At 40.8% G+C, this 20,593-nt stretch overlaps 1 protein-coding gene across 2 annotated transcripts in view; it reads right to left on the bottom strand.

Moving 5' to 3' along the window:
- The window catches only part of LAMA5 (laminin subunit alpha 5), a 406,583-nt gene that overhangs the window by 216,841 nt on the left and 169,149 nt on the right, over positions 1–20,593 (bottom strand). For both annotated transcript variants that reach the window (XM_033963610.1, XM_033963611.1), the window contains exons 10-12: positions 19,015–19,149; positions 1,749–1,808; positions 494–634 (exon numbers count right to left, since the gene is read on the bottom strand). In XM_033963610.1, the coding sequence (XP_033819501.1) occupies positions 494–634; positions 1,749–1,808; positions 19,015–19,149 (336 nt within the window). The remainder of the gene's footprint in view (positions 1–493; positions 635–1,748; positions 1,809–19,014; positions 19,150–20,593) is intronic.

Here is a 20,593-nt window from a genome sequence, read left to right as displayed (position 1 = left end):
GAACATGCTTCCAGGCTGGAGTCGCTGCCCTTATTGCTTTATCTTTTCACTATGGATGTAATTTGTTCTGTGTTGCTATAAATAAAGTTTTGAAAAAAAAAAAAAAATACAGGACACTGAAGTGAAATGACCCTCTCTAATGTGCACTGATAAGCCTCCCTCCTCACACAAAATCAGTTTTCACCCTTACAGTGCATTTGTGACCTCACACTTGCACGCCAGGCTCTTAAGAGAATAAGATGGCAGCAAGGGCACCGCAAATTGCCAAAGGCACACTGTATACTTTTTTAAAAAAGATTTCTTACCCGCTTATACCTAAGCGGCTTACAACAGTACAATCATAATAATAAGACATACAGACATTATTGTATGTTACTTGTATATCTCCATACAATTAAACTCATTCATTTAAATACCTCCCCATCCAATAATGTTTCATTTAAACATATATGGACTGTCACTGCTATATGAAACCCTTGAATGTGCCACTCACCCTGGCAGCCTGGTCCATAGTTCCCGGGTGTGCAAGCCTCACACTGTAGACCTTGGAAGTTGGGCTTACAGACACAAACCCCACTGAGCCTATCCTTGCGGCAGGCATTGCCCACCGTGCCCGCAGCATTACAATCGCAGTCTGTAAGAGACAAGCAAGACAAGACATTGAGACAGTCACCAAATCTCCTAGGACTACAAAGACCAGGGTTGTAGTGAGCAATTTCTTTATCCAACCGCAGCTAATGATAACATGAGAGGACGCTGGATGCAATTAAAACACTGCCATTCAGCCGTCAGGGCCTGTACAGATTCTCTGGATGTCTCTCCGCCAGGCTGCCAAAGCCTGCTGGAATGAAAATGGCAATTAATCTATTCTATCACAAGGAACCTTCACTGCGATTACAGTTAAGAGTGCGGAATAGGGCGGCTGTATCCTGATCTTTATCCAGCTGCAGTGGGACAGACAGACAGATTGCATGTCAGCCCCTTTCTATCTGACCTTGCTCCAAGGTCCCATTTGCATCTGAACACATGAGCTGGCTATTTGTACAGTTTTTTTAAATTTCATTTGCTATACCACCTTATCAATCAAGGTCAAAGCTGTTCTCACATTTTTTTTTTTTTTGGTTAGATACACTAAGGGCCTCTTTTTATGAAGCTGAATGGCAAATGCACTGAAGCCCTTTAAATCCCTATGGGCTTCAGTGGCACCGGCCCATGCTTCCAGGCCGGAGTCGCTGCCCTTATTGCTTACCTTCAGTGGCACCGGCCCATGCTATCAGGCTTGATAAAAGAGACCCTAAGTGTTTTTCCCTATCAGTCCCAGTAGGCTTACAATCTAACAATGGTAACCTGGGGCAATGTGGGGGTTAAGTGACATGCCCAGCACTGGGATCAAATCCACAACCTTGGGGTGCTGAGGCAACAGCTCTAACCATTGGGCCTTGCGCTTCCCTACAGCTTTACAATTCACACAATGTATGCTAATCACATTCACTCAATGTATGCTAATCACATTCACTCAGGAGACAGAGCACTAACACATTGCACACAAACCATATGATAACTGTTGTTATCAGACAGCAGCAACATTCAGTATCCTCCGAGCTGAGTGGAATTTGAACTGGCAACTTAAGAGATGAAAGGTTCCGGGCCATCCAGACTCTCAGTACCAGCTCACTGTCTCCTGTGTTTCTACAGCACTGGCTTCCCTCACTAATCCTTTGCTTATAGGGACTGAAAGAAAAACTTACTTATGATTTCCCCGACAGGAAGAACCTGTTCTCCAGTATCATCAGTGGACGATGGGACAGCTGTGAAGGAAAAAGGGTCACATTTAGCAGGAAGTGCAAATTTGTGATGCATCAGTCTTCATTTATCAGTATCAAGATGTTTTTTTCTACAACACAAGGTGCGATTTGCTCAATAAGGTTTCCAATATAAAGTTTACATTAGCCCAGCACAGGTCTATCATCTCTTCAGACTTTTATTTGACAGTTTTCTAGAACTATCTTGTTTAAATTTAGGTATAAACACCAGTGAATTTAATACTGTATATGTTTATTGAACTAATGGATGTATGCAAAGTACAGTGGTGGTAAGTGCTCAGCTAAAACATATCCCCTGCCACAGAAAGCTTACAGCTAAGCAGGTGCTGAGGCAGAAAGGGGCTGAAATTCAGAGTGATTTAGGCAGGCCAGAGAAACTGTGGCCTGCTTAAATCGCCTACCACCGCCCAAATGCCAATAAAAAGTGGCACTAAGTCGCACAGTGCCACTGAACATCAGTTCTAACCAGCCTCAAAAAAGTGGGCCAGTTAGGGGTGGGCCAGAGGGAAGTTCTGGGAAGAAGCCAGTGCTTTTGTGGGCACTAGTGATATTCAGCTGAGGCCCGCATAAGATAAATGGGTGAATTTAGGACACCTCAAAAGATGGGGGAGAGAAGAAGATCAAGGTGGGCTTGTTTGGGGGGAAGTTGAGGAAATTTTATTTTTAAATAATTTACCTTGAGGGCACTATTGAGCCGGAGAACAAGATGGCTGAATAATCTCCTCTCTCCTCTACTGATCCCTGAACATTGACATGGAGCAAGTATTATACTTTGTGTTTTTCGATTGCTTCTCTCGTTTTCCCTCGCTAAGATGTCTGCGAACAAGTCTACTAAGTCAGAATCGCATTCGGCACAATCATCGGGATCGAAAAGATCTAAGCACGATCCTCCGTCTCCGGAGAAGCCGACAACCACTAAATCTGTACCGGATTCCTCAGACGTGGTGCTCGACGAAATCCGAGCTCTGAAAGACTTGATAACTAAGCAATATGATATCACTTGCAAAATGAGAAGTGAAATAAATTCACTTTCGGTCTCATTTGCCGCTTGTACAACACGTGTTGAGGCGCTGGAAACTCGAGCAGACATGGCGGCGCTCTCTTCTGCACAATTTGAAGAGAAGGTGCAGCAGCGCTTTAAAAAACTTGATCAGGAGCTGGAAGATCTTTGTAACCGAAATTGTCAGAATAATATTAGACTTATTGGACTACCGGAATGTGCTGAAGGGTCTGATCTCCTTAAATTCCTTATGGATCAACTACCACAAATTATCCATCTCACGACCGACTTGCCACTACAGTTTGAGCGTGCTCATAGAACGCCTTCATCTTTGAAGCCAGGATTCACAAGGCCAAGGCCTAATGTCGCGAAGCTATTGCGCTATCCTCAAGCCTTGCAAATTCTGACTGCTGCAAATTTGAGGATAAAAAGTTTATGATTGTTCCTGATTTAGCCAAAACCACCGCCCGAAAGAGAAAATCCTTTTTGGACATGCGAGCGAGACTCAAGTCTATGGGTGCGAGATATGGGCTACAATACCCTGATGATTGTGACTGTCAACAACTCGACACAACATTTTGATTCTCCTGAGCAGCTCCAGTCCTTTTTGGATGGTCTTCAGTCTCAGGGCATGTCTTCAACTTGAGCCCTTCAGCTTATCATCTGCTACACGCCTGCTCTTTTGAAGAGTGACTGTACAACATCTTACCTTACATTTCTTTTCTACCTTACTTTACTTTATCCTCTTTCCCTCTGATATTATGTTTTGATTGACTATTTATCCTGTTGTTTGACATATTCACTGAAGCAGACTGACTCACTTTGCGTTATACCTTTCTACAAGGTCCTTATTTTATACTGATTTATTTCCCTTAGATTTTTTTTTGCTTTTGAAAAACAAATTTGAATATATGAGAGAGTGGGAAGAAGAGGGAGTTTGGGGAATTAAACTAAAAAGGGGAAAAAAAAATTAATTATGAATAAAAATTATAAAAATGGAAAACAAAATAAAAACCAAAACAGAAAAGAAGACATGGTTATGCATATGTCATCTAGTGGGTCAAGCGGGGATGATCTTAGCTCTGATTCAAGTAGTTTGACCACGTCAGGCCCAATACAAACTCGGTCCACCTCTGTAAATTTTCAAGGAACGGCCTCCCACAAAACAGGAGGCCCTCGGACCACCAGGGGGAGACGCCCTCCGAAACCCTAACAGGGATAAATAATGTGTTCAATTTATCCAGCAGGGGTCTATCTGCCAGTGAGTTGGCGGTTCTTTCCAAGGGGTTGTCATTTGTCCCGTTCACAAATTACAACCCGTTGGATACTAGAATTAGTTTGTATAAACTTATTAGAAAGTGTAACCTTAAACTCTTCTTCCAGGATAAGCCCAGTGACCTCGGTCCTACGGGGCTGTATAAACCTTCTACTTGGAACCCCCCTGGCAATTTGGACCCGCATTTACAAGTTTTCCATAATTTAGTAGAGCAGGATATTGCCATCTTAGAACGTCAACCTTCCCGCATCAGACGTAATATGTCACCTGAGATGACTCAAGCGTTACGTACGCTGGTTCATGATTCTAACGTTGTTATACATGCAGCTGATAAGGGCGGTGGTATCGTAGTTCAGGACACAGGAGCTTATGTTGTTGAAGCCCGTAGACAACTTAGTGATAAGCATTACTATCAAGCTTTGTCCTGCGATCCCACCGTGGATATTTCTGACCTTATGCAGCACACTCTTCTTCAAGCATTAGAACAGGGGATAATAACAGACAGAGAGTATCGTTTCCTTCATCAAAACCATCCTATCATCCCTGTGATTTATTTCGTCCCCAAAATCCATAAAAATTCTACCACACCTCCAGGGCGTCCAATTGTTTCAGGCATTGGCTCTGTGCTGGAGCCACTGTCTGATTTCGTGGATTTCTATCTTAAACCTTTAGTCTCTGGTGCTAAGTCATATATAAAGGATACTACGTCCATGCTTGCTTGGCTTCAGGAATCCCATCATATTCCTCAGGGGGCATTGATGGCCACTCTTGATATTCAGGCTTTATACACCAACATTCCCCAAAGCAGTGCAATTGAGGTAGTGCGCAAACATCTTGGTACTCTTCAGTTGTCTAAAGCCAGAGTGGATTTTTTGGTTACTATCGCCAGCATCGCGTTACAGCATAATTATTTTATGTTTGACACAGAATTCTATCTGCAAACACAGGGAACTGCGATGGGGGCCACTATGGCCCCGTCTTTAGCATGCCTCTATGTATCCGATTTTGAAGACACATACATCTATTCGTCTACATATGCTTCAGAGATATACGTGTGGAAACGGTATATAGATGATGTTTTTCTGATATGGACCAACACTTTGGATTTGTTTCAGCAGTTTTTACAGTGGCTCAATACATGCAACCCACATTTACAATTTACTGCATGTACTTCTTACATCCATATAGCTTTTTTGGACATTCACATTACCATGAATGAGGGAGTTCACATTACCATGAATGTCGCAAGCCCACAGACAGAAATACTCTGCTTCATTATGACAGTTATCACCCCCGTCATCTGAGGAACAACTTACCTGTGGGTCAATTTTTAAGACTCAGGCGATTGTGCAGCACTAAAGAAGAATATAAACTCCGTTCAGTTGACATGTGGCAACGTTTCAAGGAACGTGGATATCCCGATGGCATTATTAAAAAAGCTTATAAACGGGCTCTATATGCTCACCGTACTTATCTGCTACAACAATCCTCTGAAAAACCTGAACCCCGGATGGTGTGTACGCTTCCTTATTCGTATAAAGCGTTTAACATCAAAAAAATTATTAATACGCATTGGCATATTCTTCAGGTACACCAGAGCTTAGCACAACCTCCTCTTTTTGCTTACTCTAGAGGAAAAAATTTACGGGATAGTATGTCCACTTCACATTTTGTCAGTACACCAGCAGACATTACGATTCAGCAACCTAAAGGACATTTCAAATGTGGACATTGCACTATATGTGCACAAGTGTTGGAAACCACTTGTATTCACCATCCCAGGTTACCTAAGAAACATGTTTTACAACAGCATTCGGATTGCGATACCCATGGGGTCATTTACATGATCTTGTGCCCATGTAAACTGCTCTACATAGGACACACCACCAGAAGCATCAAGACACGTATTATTGAACATATGAGTAAAATCAGAAGGGGAGACATTAGTGCCCCTTTAGTACAACACTGGCAGGCCATTCCGCACCAGGTACAGGATTTACAGTTTGTGGTTCTTGAGGTGGCCCACTGTATAAGAGGGGGAAATTCTCAAGCATGGTTATGGAAACACGAACAGAGCTGGATTTTCAACTGGGAGACGGTGACTCCTGGATTGAACAAAGAGGTGGAGTGGTGGGCGTTTCTCCACTAGTGATTGACACTTCTCCCTATGCATAAATATTGGGTGCTCAGCTGAGCGCTTACGTCACAGGAAACTGAAAAACCACAGGTTTGAAGTAGGTACCTCGCCGACAGCGTCGTGAGTTTGGTATAACTTAGGATATTTTATAGCACAATTGTAGTTTTACATTTACTCGCATCATGTCCTTTTGTTTTATCAGGACAAGTATTAGATTCAAGATTGCAAGCGGGTTCTCTGAGGAAGCCAGAGCGGCGAAACGCGTCAGGACACAGCTAAATCAACGCTATTTGTATTTTTCAGCTAAGTCACTAATTTCGAAGTTCATCTATTGGAAATCACTTAAGAGTTGGACAATATTTTGCATTTTATAGACGATTGAACATTATGAGTTTATCTATTAAGCACTTCAAAAAATCTTTTACAGTATACATGGTACAATGATAGATACCATAAGAACATAAGAACATAAGAAATGCCTCCGCTGGGTCAGACCTGAAGTCCATCGCGACCAGCAGTCCGCTCACGCGGCGGCCCATCAGGTCCAGGACCTGTGCAGTAATCTTTTATCTATACCCCTCTATCCCCTTTTCCAGCAGGAAATTGTCCAATCCTTTCTTAAACCCCAGTACCGTTCGCTGCCCTATAACGTCCTCTGGAAGCGCATTCCAGGTGTCCACCACACGTTGGGTAAAGAAGAACTTCCTAGCATTTGTTTTGAATCTGTCCCCTTTCAACTTTTCCGAATGTCCTCTTGTTTTTTTATGTTCTGAAAGTTTGAAGAATCTGTCCCTCTCTACTCTCTCTATGCCCTTCATGATCTTGTAAGTCTCTATCATATCCCCTCTAAGTCTTCTCTTCTCCAGGGAAAAGAGACCCAGTTTCTCCAATCTCTCAGCGTATGAAAGGCTTTCCATCCCCTTAATCAGTCGTGTCGCTCTCCTCTGAACTCTCTCGAGTAACACCATATCCTTCTTAAGGTACGGTGACCAATACTGGACGCAGTACTCAAGATGCGGACGCACCATTGCCCGGTACAGCGGCAGGATAACTTCTTTCATTCTTGTTGTAATACCCTTCTTGATTATCCCCAGCATTTTATTCGCTCTCTTGGCGGCCGCTGCGCACTGTGCCGTCGGCTTCATTGTCATGTCCACCATTACCCCCAAGTCCCTTTCTTGGGTACTCTCATTCAATAACATCCCTCCCATCGTATAGCTGTGCCTCGGGTTTCTGATTCCCACATGCAATACTTTACATTTCTCAACATTGAACTTCATCTGCCATCTCTCTGCCCATTCTCCCAATTTGTCCAAGTCCCTTTGCAATTTTTCACAGTCCTCCTTTGTCCGAGCTCCACTAAATAGTTTGGTGTCGTCCGCAAATTTTATTATCTCACTCTTTGTTCCTGTTTCTAGATCATTTATGAATATATTAAATAGCAGCGGCCCGAGCAATGAGCCCTGCGGAACACCACTCGTGACCTTCCTCCAGTCTGAGTAGTGTCCCTTCACCCCTACCCTCTGTTTCCTACCCGCTAACCAGTTTCTGATCCATCTATGCACGTCTCCGTCCACCCCATGGTTCTTCAGTTTCCGGAGTAGACGTTCATGAGGCACCTTGTCAAAGGCTTTCTGAAATCTAGGTATATGATGTCTATGGGGTCTCCTTTGTCCATCTGTTTGTTAATTCCCTCGAAGAAGTGCAATAAGTTGGTCAGACACGATCTCCCCCTGCAGAAACCATGTTGGCTGGTTATCAGAAGTTCGTGTTTTTCAAAATGTTCATCAATTTTTTCTTTTATTAGTGCTTCCGCCATTTTCCCCGGAACAGAGGTCAGACTCACCGGTCTGTAGTTTCCCGGGTCTCCTCTTGATCCCTTTTTAAAGATGGGCGTAACGTTGGCTATCTTCCAATCCTCCGGAATCACACCTGTTTTCAGAGATAGGTTGCAAATTTGCTGTAGAAGTTCCGCTATTTCCTCCTTTAGTTCCTTCAGCACCCTTGGATGGATTCCATCCGGACCCGGAGATTTGTCAGTTTTTAATTTTTCTATCTGTCTGCGCACATCATCAAGGCTCACTTCTATGGATGTTAACTTTTGTGCTTGATTTCCATTGAAGAATTGCTCAGGTTCCGGTATGTTGGTTGTGTCTTCGTTTGTGAATACAGATGAAAAGAACATGTTAAGTCTTTCTGCGACCTCTTTCTCTTCCTTCACCGCTCCCTTCCTGTCTCCGTCATCCAGTGGTCCCACCTCCTCCCTAGCCGGCTGTTTCCCTTTAACATATCTAAAGAACGGTTTGAAATTTCGTGCTTCCCTGGCTAGTCTCTCTTCATACTCTCTTTTGGCTTTTCGAACCACACGGTGACATTCTTTTTGATACTTCCTGTGCTCTCTCCAGTTTTCCTCAGTTTTGTCCCTTTTCCATTTTCTGAATGAATTTTTCTTATTGCTTATCGCTTCCTTCACTATTTTAGTTATCCACGCCGGGTCTTTTATTCGACTCTTGTTGCACCCTTTTCTGAATCTGGGGATATATAGATTTTGCGCCTCGCTCACCGTGTCCTTGAAAAAGGACCAGGCATGTTCTACCATCTGCCATTTTTGGGAAGTGTTCCTAAGTATCTTCTTTACCATTCCCCTCATTGCTTCGTAGTTACCCTTCCTGAAGTTAAAAGTTGTCGCTATGGTTCTCTTTCCTTTCAGTATTCCTACTTCCATCTTGAACTTGATCATATTATGATCGCTGTTTCCCAACGGTCCCACTACTTCCACTTCCTTTGCAGGTCCCCTTAGCCCATTTAGGATTAGATCCAGAGTGGCATTTCCTCTTGTCGGTTCTCTAACAAGCTGTTCCATGAAGCAATCTTGTACAGCCTTCAGAAATTCTGTCTCCCTAGCGCATCTTGAGCTTCCGAGACTCCAGTCTATCCCAGGGTACTTGAAGTCTCCCATAATAACCGTGTTACCGCCTTTGCATTCTCGCTTCATCTCGGCTTCCATTTCTTCATCGATGTCTCCGGTTTGTCCGGGTGGACGATAGTATAGATATATACCATAAGAGTCTCTTTAGAGGTTTAGTCCCCACATTGAGGTCTTAAATTCCATCTTGGATTCTGAGCACCGTTTAAGGTTAAAAGTTATTTGAAGTAGCTTTATTGTTCCTCTACCAGTTTGTTAGTTGCCACTGCCTTTCAGGAAAATTTTTTCTTTATTTTTGACTATCACCCAGTCGTTTATATTGGTATGCATATATTCCTGTATGTTTTTGAAACCTGTTGGAACATGAGGTCAATTTTTTTTTTTTTCTTCATTCTGACCTTTTTCTGTTTCGTTACCACCTGCTGGTTGTTTCATTTTGATTGTGTTTAGATATGCTGATTTTTCAACTGATTGGCTTGTTCCTTGTTATATCCTTTTTTTAGAGGATGATATTTATTTGTTTTCAATTCATTTTTCCCTTTTGATGGTATGCTATAATACTGGTTATTATTGTTATGTTTTTTCTTTTTACATGCTCAATTTTGTAGAAATGTTAATTCATTCTTACATGACTAAACAGCTTGTTGCTTGCCGTGCTTGTGGTTGTATGTTATGAATGCTTAGTTACTAATTTGTGCTTTCTTGCTCCTTTTCACACTGTTTTTCTTTTTCCTTGGAGGAGGAGTTTCATGCACCTCTGTTTCTCTCTGCTTAATGGCACCAATCTTTTTCCTTGTTTTTTGTGGCTGGACTGTTCTGGTCCTTCATGCCTTCTATTTAGGCTTACCACCTGTTTGTTGTTCGGGTTTTGTTCTATTGCATTTTTTTCTTTTTTGGCACAATGCAGTACCTTTGCCTATCTAGTGTACTCTATGATAATTTTCTAACCCAGGTTCTATTTTTAATTTTCTCAATACGAATCCATGACATTGGATAAAAAATTGCCTATCACTGTTGTCTCATGGAATGTTAATGGGCTTAATAATCCTATTAAGAGAAAGAAGGTGCTCCTTCACTTGAAACAGAATTACCTGATATTATAATGCAATTGGATCACCTCAGGGATTGACTCACCTTCTATGGGTAGACGAGGAGGCGTATCTATCTTATTCTCCAAATCTATACAACCTAAGATTATTAGTCAAGCAATTGATACCGCTGGCAGATGGATAGTGCTACAGGTGGTTATTGGTAATATTCCATTCCTTTTGGTAAATGTCTATGCGCCCAATAGTGATTCTCCAGAGTTTATTGATCTATTACATACAATTCAAAATTTTGAACCTTTGCCAATTATTATGATGGGAGATTTCAATCTTCCTTTTGATCTTTATGTAGACAAACAATCCAACTCCAAATTATCCCAACCAAAATCACACACTTCCTTTCATTCCCTCATTACGCATCTGCAATTGCTAGATGTCTGGAGGCTACAGCATCCTTCGGACAGAGATTATACATTCCACTCCATTCCACACAATAGTTTCTCACGTTTAGATTACATTTTCATATCTCGCCACTTCCTTGATTCAGCCATCAGTACCTATATCTCTCCGATACTTATCTCGGATCACTCAATAGTGTCCGCCACCATATTATGGAATACTGATCTCACCCCCAGATCCCCTTTATGGAGATTGCAACTCTCCCTTCTTGAAGATGATGCCATAGTCACTCATCTTAAGAAATTTATAAAGGATATTTTTGACACTAATCTCCTTTCTGATACTGCTCCTTCAATCATTTGGAAAGCTTATAAGGCCTCTTTGAGAGGTGAATTCATTTCTATAGCTACTCATAAATCCAAATCTGATAAAGATTCTATAGCAGCTTTAGAAACTCAAATCTTGGAGCAGGAGCGTCAATATGCTACTACAAAAGACCCACAGCATTATAATACACTATGTCAACTTAAATATCAATATAATCGTCTTATATCTAAACAAGCAGGAATGCAAATTTTTCTAACTGAAGCCAAATACTATGCAGAAGGGAACAAAAGTGGCAAAATGCTAGCTTCCTATTTAAAAAGAAAGCAATGTAAAATTCAGATCCCAGTTATCCAAACTGGCAATAATGTACCTATTACCACATACTCTGGAATTCTAGAAGCCTTCCATGAGTATTATCAACAATTATATACATCTGAAACATCCTCTGAATCGGCCTCTTTGGTTTCCTTCTTACAAAATCTGGATCGACCTGTGTAGTCTGCCTCTGACAATATTGCTTTAGATCAGACCATAAGCTTAGAGGAACTTCTTATCGCGATAAAGCAGCTACAATCTCATAAATCCCCAGGAGCTGATGGGATCCCTGCGGAATTCTATAAAATCTTTAAAAAGGAATTATCACATCACCTCCTGGCAGTATTTCGACACTTATCCCCAGACGTAGTCCAGTGCAGTCGTTTTACTGAGGCAATCATTACCGTTATTCCAAAACCTAATAGGGGCCCCTTTAAAGTCCAGAATTATAGGCCTATTTCGCTTCTTAACGTAGATTATATGTTATACGCTAAAATATTGGCAAACAAAATTTAAAAAGTTATTCATAAGTTTGTTCATCCTAATCAAATTGGCTTCATGCCAGGTCGACTTATCGCAGATAATTCCAGATTGTTCTTTCATCTGCAACATATTGCTGGAACTTCTCAAGATCCTATTATAGCCTTGTCTCTTGACGCTGAGAAGGCATTTGATAGAATTGAATGGAATTATCTCTTTCATATCTTAGATTGGTTTGGAGCTCAGTCTCCTTTTCTTCAAATGACTAGAGTGCTCTATACCAATCCCTCGGCCCGAATAATAGCAAATAATTCCCTTTCCTCCACTTTCCAACTCCATAGGGGAACTAGACAAGGATGTCCTCTTTCCCCCTATCTGTTCAACCTAGCTCTTGAACCCTTGCTTATTCATATTAGAAGAAATCCTAATATATCTGGTGTTTTCTGTAAATCTGTCGAAGTTAAACTCTCTGTCTATGCAGACAATGTTCTCTTATACTTGTCTAATCCGGAAGTATCGATCAAAGCACTTCTTCAAACTATTGCCATTTACTCCTCCTTTTCGGGATATAAACTTAATCAAGACAAAACCGAAACTCTTCCTTTAAATCACTATGCTAACTCTGCTACGATTCAACCCTATCACTTAGTTTGGGCTTCAAAGAAACTGAAATATTAGGTATCGAACTCACTAATTCTCTTTCTGACACTATTGATATCAATGCACAAAAAATACTCCAAATTGTGAAAAACCTTAATTCATTCTTGCCATCCTTTATTCCTTTCGTGGTGGGGGTGCTTAGAAACTATAAAAATGATATTCATGCCCAAAATTAATTACATTTTGCTTATGATACCCTGTCTCTTCCCTCCCACTTTCTATAAAAAGATTGATTCCCTACTATCTTCTTTTCTTTGGAAGAATAAACAACCGAGAATAACGCTGAAAAAACTTAAATTGAAGAAGGAAGATGGTGAAGTTCTCTTTCCAGATTTCCATGCCTATCACAAAGCTTTTATTATTCATCAGGGCTTATATTGGTTCTCAGATCAAGAATACTATTCACCAATTTGGTTTGACATTGAAAAACAAATTTCTCTACCTCTTACTCCGTCTGCATGCTTAATTGCATTGCATAACCCATCAATAACTCCTTTAATGCAATCAACTATCAAATGCTTACTAGAATTTGACTCACACTTAAGAGTATCCATATGCTACTCATTATACACCTCTTTATGGTTTAATCCAAATATCCTCATTAACAAAAAAACATTTCTATGGAAGGAGTGGATAGACAAAGGTGTTTTCCTACTAACTGATATTGTAGATTCTAACACTAAATTACTTCCGTTTCATACTCTCAAAATTAAATATGATCTTCCATCCTCATCATACTTTAAATGGATGCAATTCCATCATTGCATTTCAAGTATGTCCTCTCTTGATGGTATTACTTCTCACCTACCAACTCTTCTCAATCTTGCTAGGATTCTATTGACAACAGGACACACTGCTTCTCAATTATATAAACTTACTCTTGCCTGGAACACTTCGCCTGATGCTACACTTCAGGGAATCTAGGAGAGAGATTGGGAAGTAAGGCCTGGTCACTTCTCTGGTCTAAATCTATTCGATCCCTTTCATCGGCTAGTACTTTACAGTCTATGTATTTTCTATATCATAAAGCTATAGGGACCCCTCACAAACTATATTCTGCAGGCCTTCTCTCCTCTAATGCTTGCTGGAACTATAAGTCTTGTCAAGGATCACTAATACACATGATTTTTGAATGCTCATTTGTATTTTCTTTCTGGAATGAGGTTTGATCCAATTATCTTTCTCTATTGTAATGTTTAAATCGCACTCTATCTCTATTGATTTATTGGATTCTCACAGGAAATTGTTTGATATATTACTTACCCTTGCTCAGAAATTGATTCTTTCCAATTGGAAATCCATAAATTTACTTCATGTCCAACATTGGTGGAACTTAGTGTTACAACATCATAAATTTGAACTAGTAATTTCTGAACGTAGGGGTCAACTCAAGTCTACAAATGATTGTTGGTCTCCTCTCTTGATCTATTTACAAACCTTTCACATATCACTATGTATTTTCTTTGCTCTGATTGTTCTTGTACTGCTTTGTGCCTTTGTATGCTGTTTTGATAAAATTTAATAAAACTTTCATGGAAAAAAAAAATAATAATTTACCTTAAAAAAAATTATGGCCCACATTCTCCATAGTACGCTGTAAGTTAGGCGGCAGTAGGTGGGTTTAAAAGACATTTAAAAGTACATTTTTTTCAATTGGCTTTCTCAAATTAGAATAGAGTCAGGGACTGTGATCTGTGTTTATGTAATGATTGATTTTGTAATGGAGAATTTTTAGCTGTATCTATAAATTATGGTTCATTGAGATTTGAGTGTTTTATTGTTTTGTCATTAGAATAGTTCTTATTGAGATGTAGTTTGTTATAATATTTATGAAGAAATTTTTTTTTTTTAACTTTTGTTCTTAATCTTTCCTTTTCCTATTAAAACTAATACTCATAAATTATTCACTGATAAACGATAAGTGCAAAAAAATATGATGGAAATATAATATGTTTCTTCTCGATCTTGATGCATTTATGCATTATTATTGCAGAGTGTTATGGTCAAAAGCGTTTTATAACTCGTGCAGACATAGTAGATTTTTGTTTTAATTAAATGCTGTATTTTATATATTTTATATTTTATTTGCTTTTATTCTTTGCTGTTTTTTAACATCATTTTTTCATATATGTTTTTATATTTTTAATATTTGCTGTTCATGTTCTAATGTATAATTATGTTTATTTACTTATGATTGTTTATATGTATGTAATTCGTAGACTCCTGATGCAGGCCGGGTGGCCGAAACATGATCATGTCGAGTCGTTGAGTTGCTTTGGATGTATGAGCTAATTTGGATTAATAAAGACCATTGGATTTATCAGATGAGTTGAAAGACACTTTTTTGTGCACCAATCTGATTGGACATTTCCACTTTGTTCTTGCCTGTTTGATTTTGTGGAATTGCTTCCCCTGTTTTATTGTGCTAACTTCATAATAAACAGTATACTTCATCTCATTTTCACCTAGGGCAGGTTCTAACCGTATGTTACATCGGATGGATTTGATAGGTCCATCCTTTAGAGGAATTAAGTTTAAAAGTAAAATTCCTTTTCATGCCAATCAGTTCAGATTTGGAATACTGTTTCAGAAGGGATTGAAAACATAAGAACATAAGAATTGCCGCTGCTGTGGCAGCCCCCAGGTCAAAGACCAGTGCTCTAAATGAGTCCAGCCTCACCTGCGTACGTTCCAGTTTAGCAGGAACTTGTCCAACTTTGTCTTGAATCCCTGGAGGGTGTTTTCCCCTATAACAGCATCCAGAAGAGCGTTCCAGTTTTCCACCACTCTCTTGGTGCATAAGAACTTCCTTACATTTGTATGAAATCTATCCCCTTTCAACTTTAGAGAGTGCCCTCTCGTTCTCCCTACCTTGGAGAGGGTGAACAATGTCTTTATCTGCTAAGTCTATTCCCTTCAGTATCTTGAATGTTTCTATCATGTCCCCTCTCAGTTTCCTCTTTTCAAGGCAGAAGAGGCCCAGTTTCTCCAGTCTCTCACTGTACAGCAACTCTTCCAGCCTCTTAACCATTTTAGTCGCTCTTCTCTGGACCCTTTTGAGTAGTACCATGTCCTTCTTCATGTACGGCGACCAGTGCTGGACGCAGTACTCCAGGTGAGGGCGCACCATGATCCGGTACAGCGCCATGATAACTTTCTCCGATCTGTTCGTGTTCCCCTTCTTAATCATTCCTAGCATTCTGTTTGCCCTTAATGCTGTTGAGGTTCAAGCTCTCATTCATTTAATTGTAATATATTAATGTCTTTTTTTAATTATTATTATTACTTGGAAGCCGCTTTTGATCTTTATAGGAATAAAGCAAGTTAAAAATGACTATTTACATTAGATCTGCATGTAAACTAATTTGATAGTTAGGCGCTAGCAATCAATTATTGGAGTTAGCAAGCACTTAATTGGTAGTAATTAGGATCTGCCTGACATCCTATTCTGTAACACGTGTGTCTTATTTCATAGTGCAAAACTGCAAAGGAATGTGGCCTTGGCCTTGGGAAGGGCATGGGAAGGTACAGGGATATTCTTAGAAATTAGGCGTAATGTTTCAGACTGCCTGTATTAGCACACCTAACTGCCATGAGTTAATAATAATAACAACTTTATTTTTCTATACCGCCATAGTCAGACGACTTCTAGGCGGTTCACATCGAAAGAAGGCTGGACATTCAGCGAATTACAAATGGATGAGGGGGACTATTACAGAAGAAAAGGATAGTAAGGCGAGGAAAAGTAAGAGGGGTTGTAAGGGGAGGGAAGTGAGAGGGGTTGCCTGAGAGATTGCTTCAGGTTTGTAGGGGAAAAATCATGGTGAGCGAAGGTCGGTCTGTTTAGGTGATGAATTTGTCAAACAGAGTGGTTTTGATTGATTTTCGGAATGCGTTGTAGGTCTGTCTGGTTTTATTTATGTAGTTTCCCAGCCAGGATTGTTGTCTGTTAGCTTGGAACGTGAAGGTTCTGTCAAGGAAGGATTTGTATTTGCAGCCAGTGATTTTAGGATAGGTGAAGATGTTTTTGTTTCTGGTTGTTCGTGTGGGCTTGTGTAGAGTGAAGTGTGTTTGCAGGTAGGAAGGTGCTAGGCCCCAGATTTGTTTGAAGCAGATGCATGCAAATTTGAACTGTATTCGCGCTTCTATTGGTAGCCAGTGCAGTTTTTTGTAGTATGGGCTAATGTGGTCGTGTGCCAGCTAATGTGGGTGCCAGCATTTACACCAGCTTTAGAAAAGCGTAAACACTCACTTCCAAAGTAAGGTATGAAATGCACACTACCCCCCCCTCTTTTACAAAACCGCAGAAGCAGTTTTTAGAACAGGCCGTCGCGCTGAATGCTCTGCGCTGCTCCCGACGCTCACAGGGACTCTATGAGTGTTGGGAGCAGCGCAGAACATTCAGAGTGCCAGCCTGCGCTAAAAACTGCTTTTGTGAAAGGGGGGGGTAAGCTAGAACTGTATAAAGAATGCTCTGTGCAGAATGCACATTATACAGTACTGGCTTAGCGCAGATGATCCTGGTGCCATTAATTGAGTTTAGCTCCCTCTAAAGATTGGCTGGGTGCGGACAAATTATTTCTCATGCGAGTGACAAGTTCTAACAAACAACAAAAGATTGTGGAACAGATCGGACATACTAGTTTGTAGTTTAATAAGCGTCCAAAAAACTTAAAAGCAATAATCTTAAAAACAATCCACAAAGGATGTATACAGTCACAAGTAACCCACAAGATAAAAACCAAATAATGTATAAAATACAAATGACCCAACACGGGCCGTGTTTTGGCAAAATAAAAATGCCTTCCTCAGGGGGCTTCTAGGGTCCTTGGCTGTCTTAAATATAAAAGCATAAAAGTCACAAAAAAAATCCAAATAATTAAGAGACTACAAACAGCACAGCACACAAGCTTGTGGATTGATTTTAAGTTTTTTGGACACTTATTAGACTACAAACTGGTACAGACGATCTTCTGTTCCACAATCTTTTGTTGCTTTACTGCTTCATCTCCTTTGGTGCTATTTGGATTTTGTATCTTATGGAATCTTTTATCATTACAAATTCTAAACATTCTAGAAACTCTCATTCATTATTTTCATTCCCTTCTGTAAAGGGATGTAAATATAAGAAATTTCAGAAACGATTGCTACCTTTTCAGGCAGCCTTATGGACTAGGGATTTAACTCACCTATTCATATTCCCAAATTCGTATCAACAATTTCAACGTGCCTTAAAGACGTATTTTTTTAGGGAGTTTTTCGGAAGATAGATATTGGATGTTTATTCATTTGTATTACTAGTCTTTGTGAACCACATAGAATGTAATGGTATTTGCGGTATACAAGTGAGTTTTATGTTATGTTAGGTTGTTTTGCCTAGTGACAAGTTCTAAACATTTTTTGTCATGTGAGCAACAAGTTCTAAAAATCAACAGTTTTCCAGATCTGCAAGCACTTTTTTGCAAGCTACCATGGTAAAATCTGTGAGCAACACTCCTAAAATGTACGAGCGATTGCTCACGTGCTCAGCTTAGAGGAAACATAGAGGTAACCTAAACATGGATTGTGGTCAGCTAATTGTTAGTCACTCAGAGACGTGAAACTCTACAAGGAGGGAACGCTCCCCCCTAGAGAGGAACCAGAGTTTGCCTTCCAGTCATTGCAACTGTTTTAATGCTGGTCACGCTCCATGTTAGATTCCAAGTAAATAAATAAATAAAGGTTACAGTCTTGCAATCTTCTATCTGAGTGCTTGCTTTCTTTTGTCTTGTTTCTTTTATACAAACATCACTCTATGAGCTGTAGAAATTTTAAAACTTAGCTTCAACTTGACTTTATAACAGGTGAGGGGTCTCTACGTGGCCCCGTTTCGATTCCTTCTTCAGGAGACCCGAAACATGACTTGTGGTGAAAATCAATGATTCAAAACTTATATGTTTTTAAACTCCGTGATGAAACTATATCGCCGGAGAGACGCTGTCAGTGTGTACAAAACTCTTTTTGCAGCGATATAGTTTCATCACGGAGTTTAAAAACATATAAGTTTTGAATCACTGATTTTCACCACAAGTCATGTTTCGGGTCTCCTGAAGAAGGAATCGAAACGGGGCCACGTAGAGACCCCTCACCTGTTATAAAGTCAAGTTGAAGCTAAGTTTTAAAATTTCTACAGCTCATAGAGTGATGTTTGTATAAAAGAAACAAGACAAAAGAAAGCAAGCACTCAGATAGAAGATTGCAAGACTGTAACCTTTATTTATTTATTTACTTGGAATCTAACATGGAGCGTGACCAGCATTAAAACAGTTGCAATGACTGGAAGGCAAACTCTGGTTCCTCTCTAGGGGGGAGCGTTTCCTCCTTGTAGAGTTTCACGTCTCTGAGTGACTAACAATTAGCTGACCACAATCCATGTTTAGGTTACCTGCTTGAATGAGAGGTCAGTTTATATATATTTTTGGATCCAAGCACTTTTCTGACCAGGTTCTAATTAGCAATACCCCTGCAATTTCTAGAGGAAACATAGGCCAGGAGGCCACATAAGCTCACGCCGAGCACTTCCTGCACCCTCCATTTTCACACCACAAGCGCCAAAGGCCGAGACAGGCCGAGGCCGGGGACTCACGATAACAAAATGGGAAGTTCACGTATCCCTCTGCACAGATGCCACAGTTCTCTCCTGTGTAATTCGGTTTACAGTAACAGCGGCCAGTCAGGTCCTCGCACGTTCCATCCAGGAAGTCGGACTCACAGTCGCAACCTGCAAAGATCAGCAGTACTGAAAAGGCATGACAGTATTCTCACTATACAACACCAGCCTCTGTCTCTTTCTCCCCAGCTTGGAGCCTGACACCCAAAAAGGATGATCTCTTATCTTGTAATCACCCACTTGAATTATTACAAATGGCTTCCTTTTCTTGCCTTTTCTAAATTCTGTTCATTCACAGTTTTGCCGAATATTATGCTATATATGACTGTATTATGCAAACTGTACATTGCTATAGTGGGTGTTTTCTGAAGGTCAATTAATAAATTATTGTATCATCATCTAAAGAACGAGATTAGATTTTCCTGCTTCATATTGCTGCAAATGATTCAGAAAATCTTGTGTGTTTTGCTAGGCCTTCTTCTGAGGTCATTCATTGATGCCACACCATGACCGGGGAGCAAATCTCAAATTCATATAGCAAGCAGGGGTGTAGCGAGGGTGGGAGGTGCCTATGGCGGTGGAGCCCTTCCCCCCTCTTTCTCTGCCCCCTGCTGCTTCCCCGCCCCCACTGCTGCGAACGCACACACACCCCTTCCCTTCCTCCTTACCCCTTTAACTTTGCTGGTGCAAGCAGTATCACCAACCTGCTGCCTGCGCCAACCTTGTCTCATCTTCTGATATCACTTCCTGGTCCCGCAACCAGGAATTGACTTCAAAGGGAGGGCTGAGGCTGGCGTGAGCAGCTGGTTGGAGGTGCTGCTTGTGCCAGCAAAGAGTTAGAGATATGGGGGTGGGGGATGGAAGGCAAGCATGGGGCAGAGAAGGAGCAAAGAGCAGAAAGGAGGAGAGGTGCTAGTGCCCCCACCAAGATGGCACCCAGGGTGGTCTATCCCGCCCTCCTGCACCCCTTACTATGCCACTGTATGTGAGCACTTGGGAGATTTGAGACACACTCCACCTGATATTCAGCATTGTTTGGCTGGCTATCTTCCACTGAATATCTGGGTCACCGCCGATATTCAGTGGTTCGCCAGCTAAAGCACGTGACCAGATAGATCCGTCTAAAAAGCAGGTCTATCGAACATCGGCTTGGCTGGCTACGTCTGAGGTGGCAAAATTTATCCTGGAAATTCAATACTGGTAGCCGGATACAGCCTCAGCACTGAATATCCAGGATCACTGCCAACCATGAGAAGTATTTATTTATTCAATTTTCTATACCGCTCTCCCAGGGGAGCTCAGAACGGTTTACATGAATTTATTCAGATACTTAAGCATTTTTCCCTGTCTGTCCCGGCGGGCTCACAATCTAGCTAATGTACCTGGTGCAATGGGGGGATTAAGTGACTTGCCAAGGGTAACAAGGAGCAGCATGGGTTTGAACCCACAACCCCAGGGTGCTGAGGCTGTAGCTTTAACCATTGCGCCACTCTAGAAATCCAAATGTAGTAAAAGTGAGCCAAGTATAGGACAATCAAGCCATTGTGACATCACT

This window comes from Geotrypetes seraphini, chromosome 11 (genome assembly GCF_902459505.1).
Source record: "Geotrypetes seraphini chromosome 11, aGeoSer1.1, whole genome shotgun sequence".
Taxonomy (NCBI): domain Eukaryota; kingdom Metazoa; phylum Chordata; class Amphibia; order Gymnophiona; family Dermophiidae; genus Geotrypetes; species Geotrypetes seraphini.
This window is presented reverse-complemented; position numbering and strand designations above follow the sequence as displayed.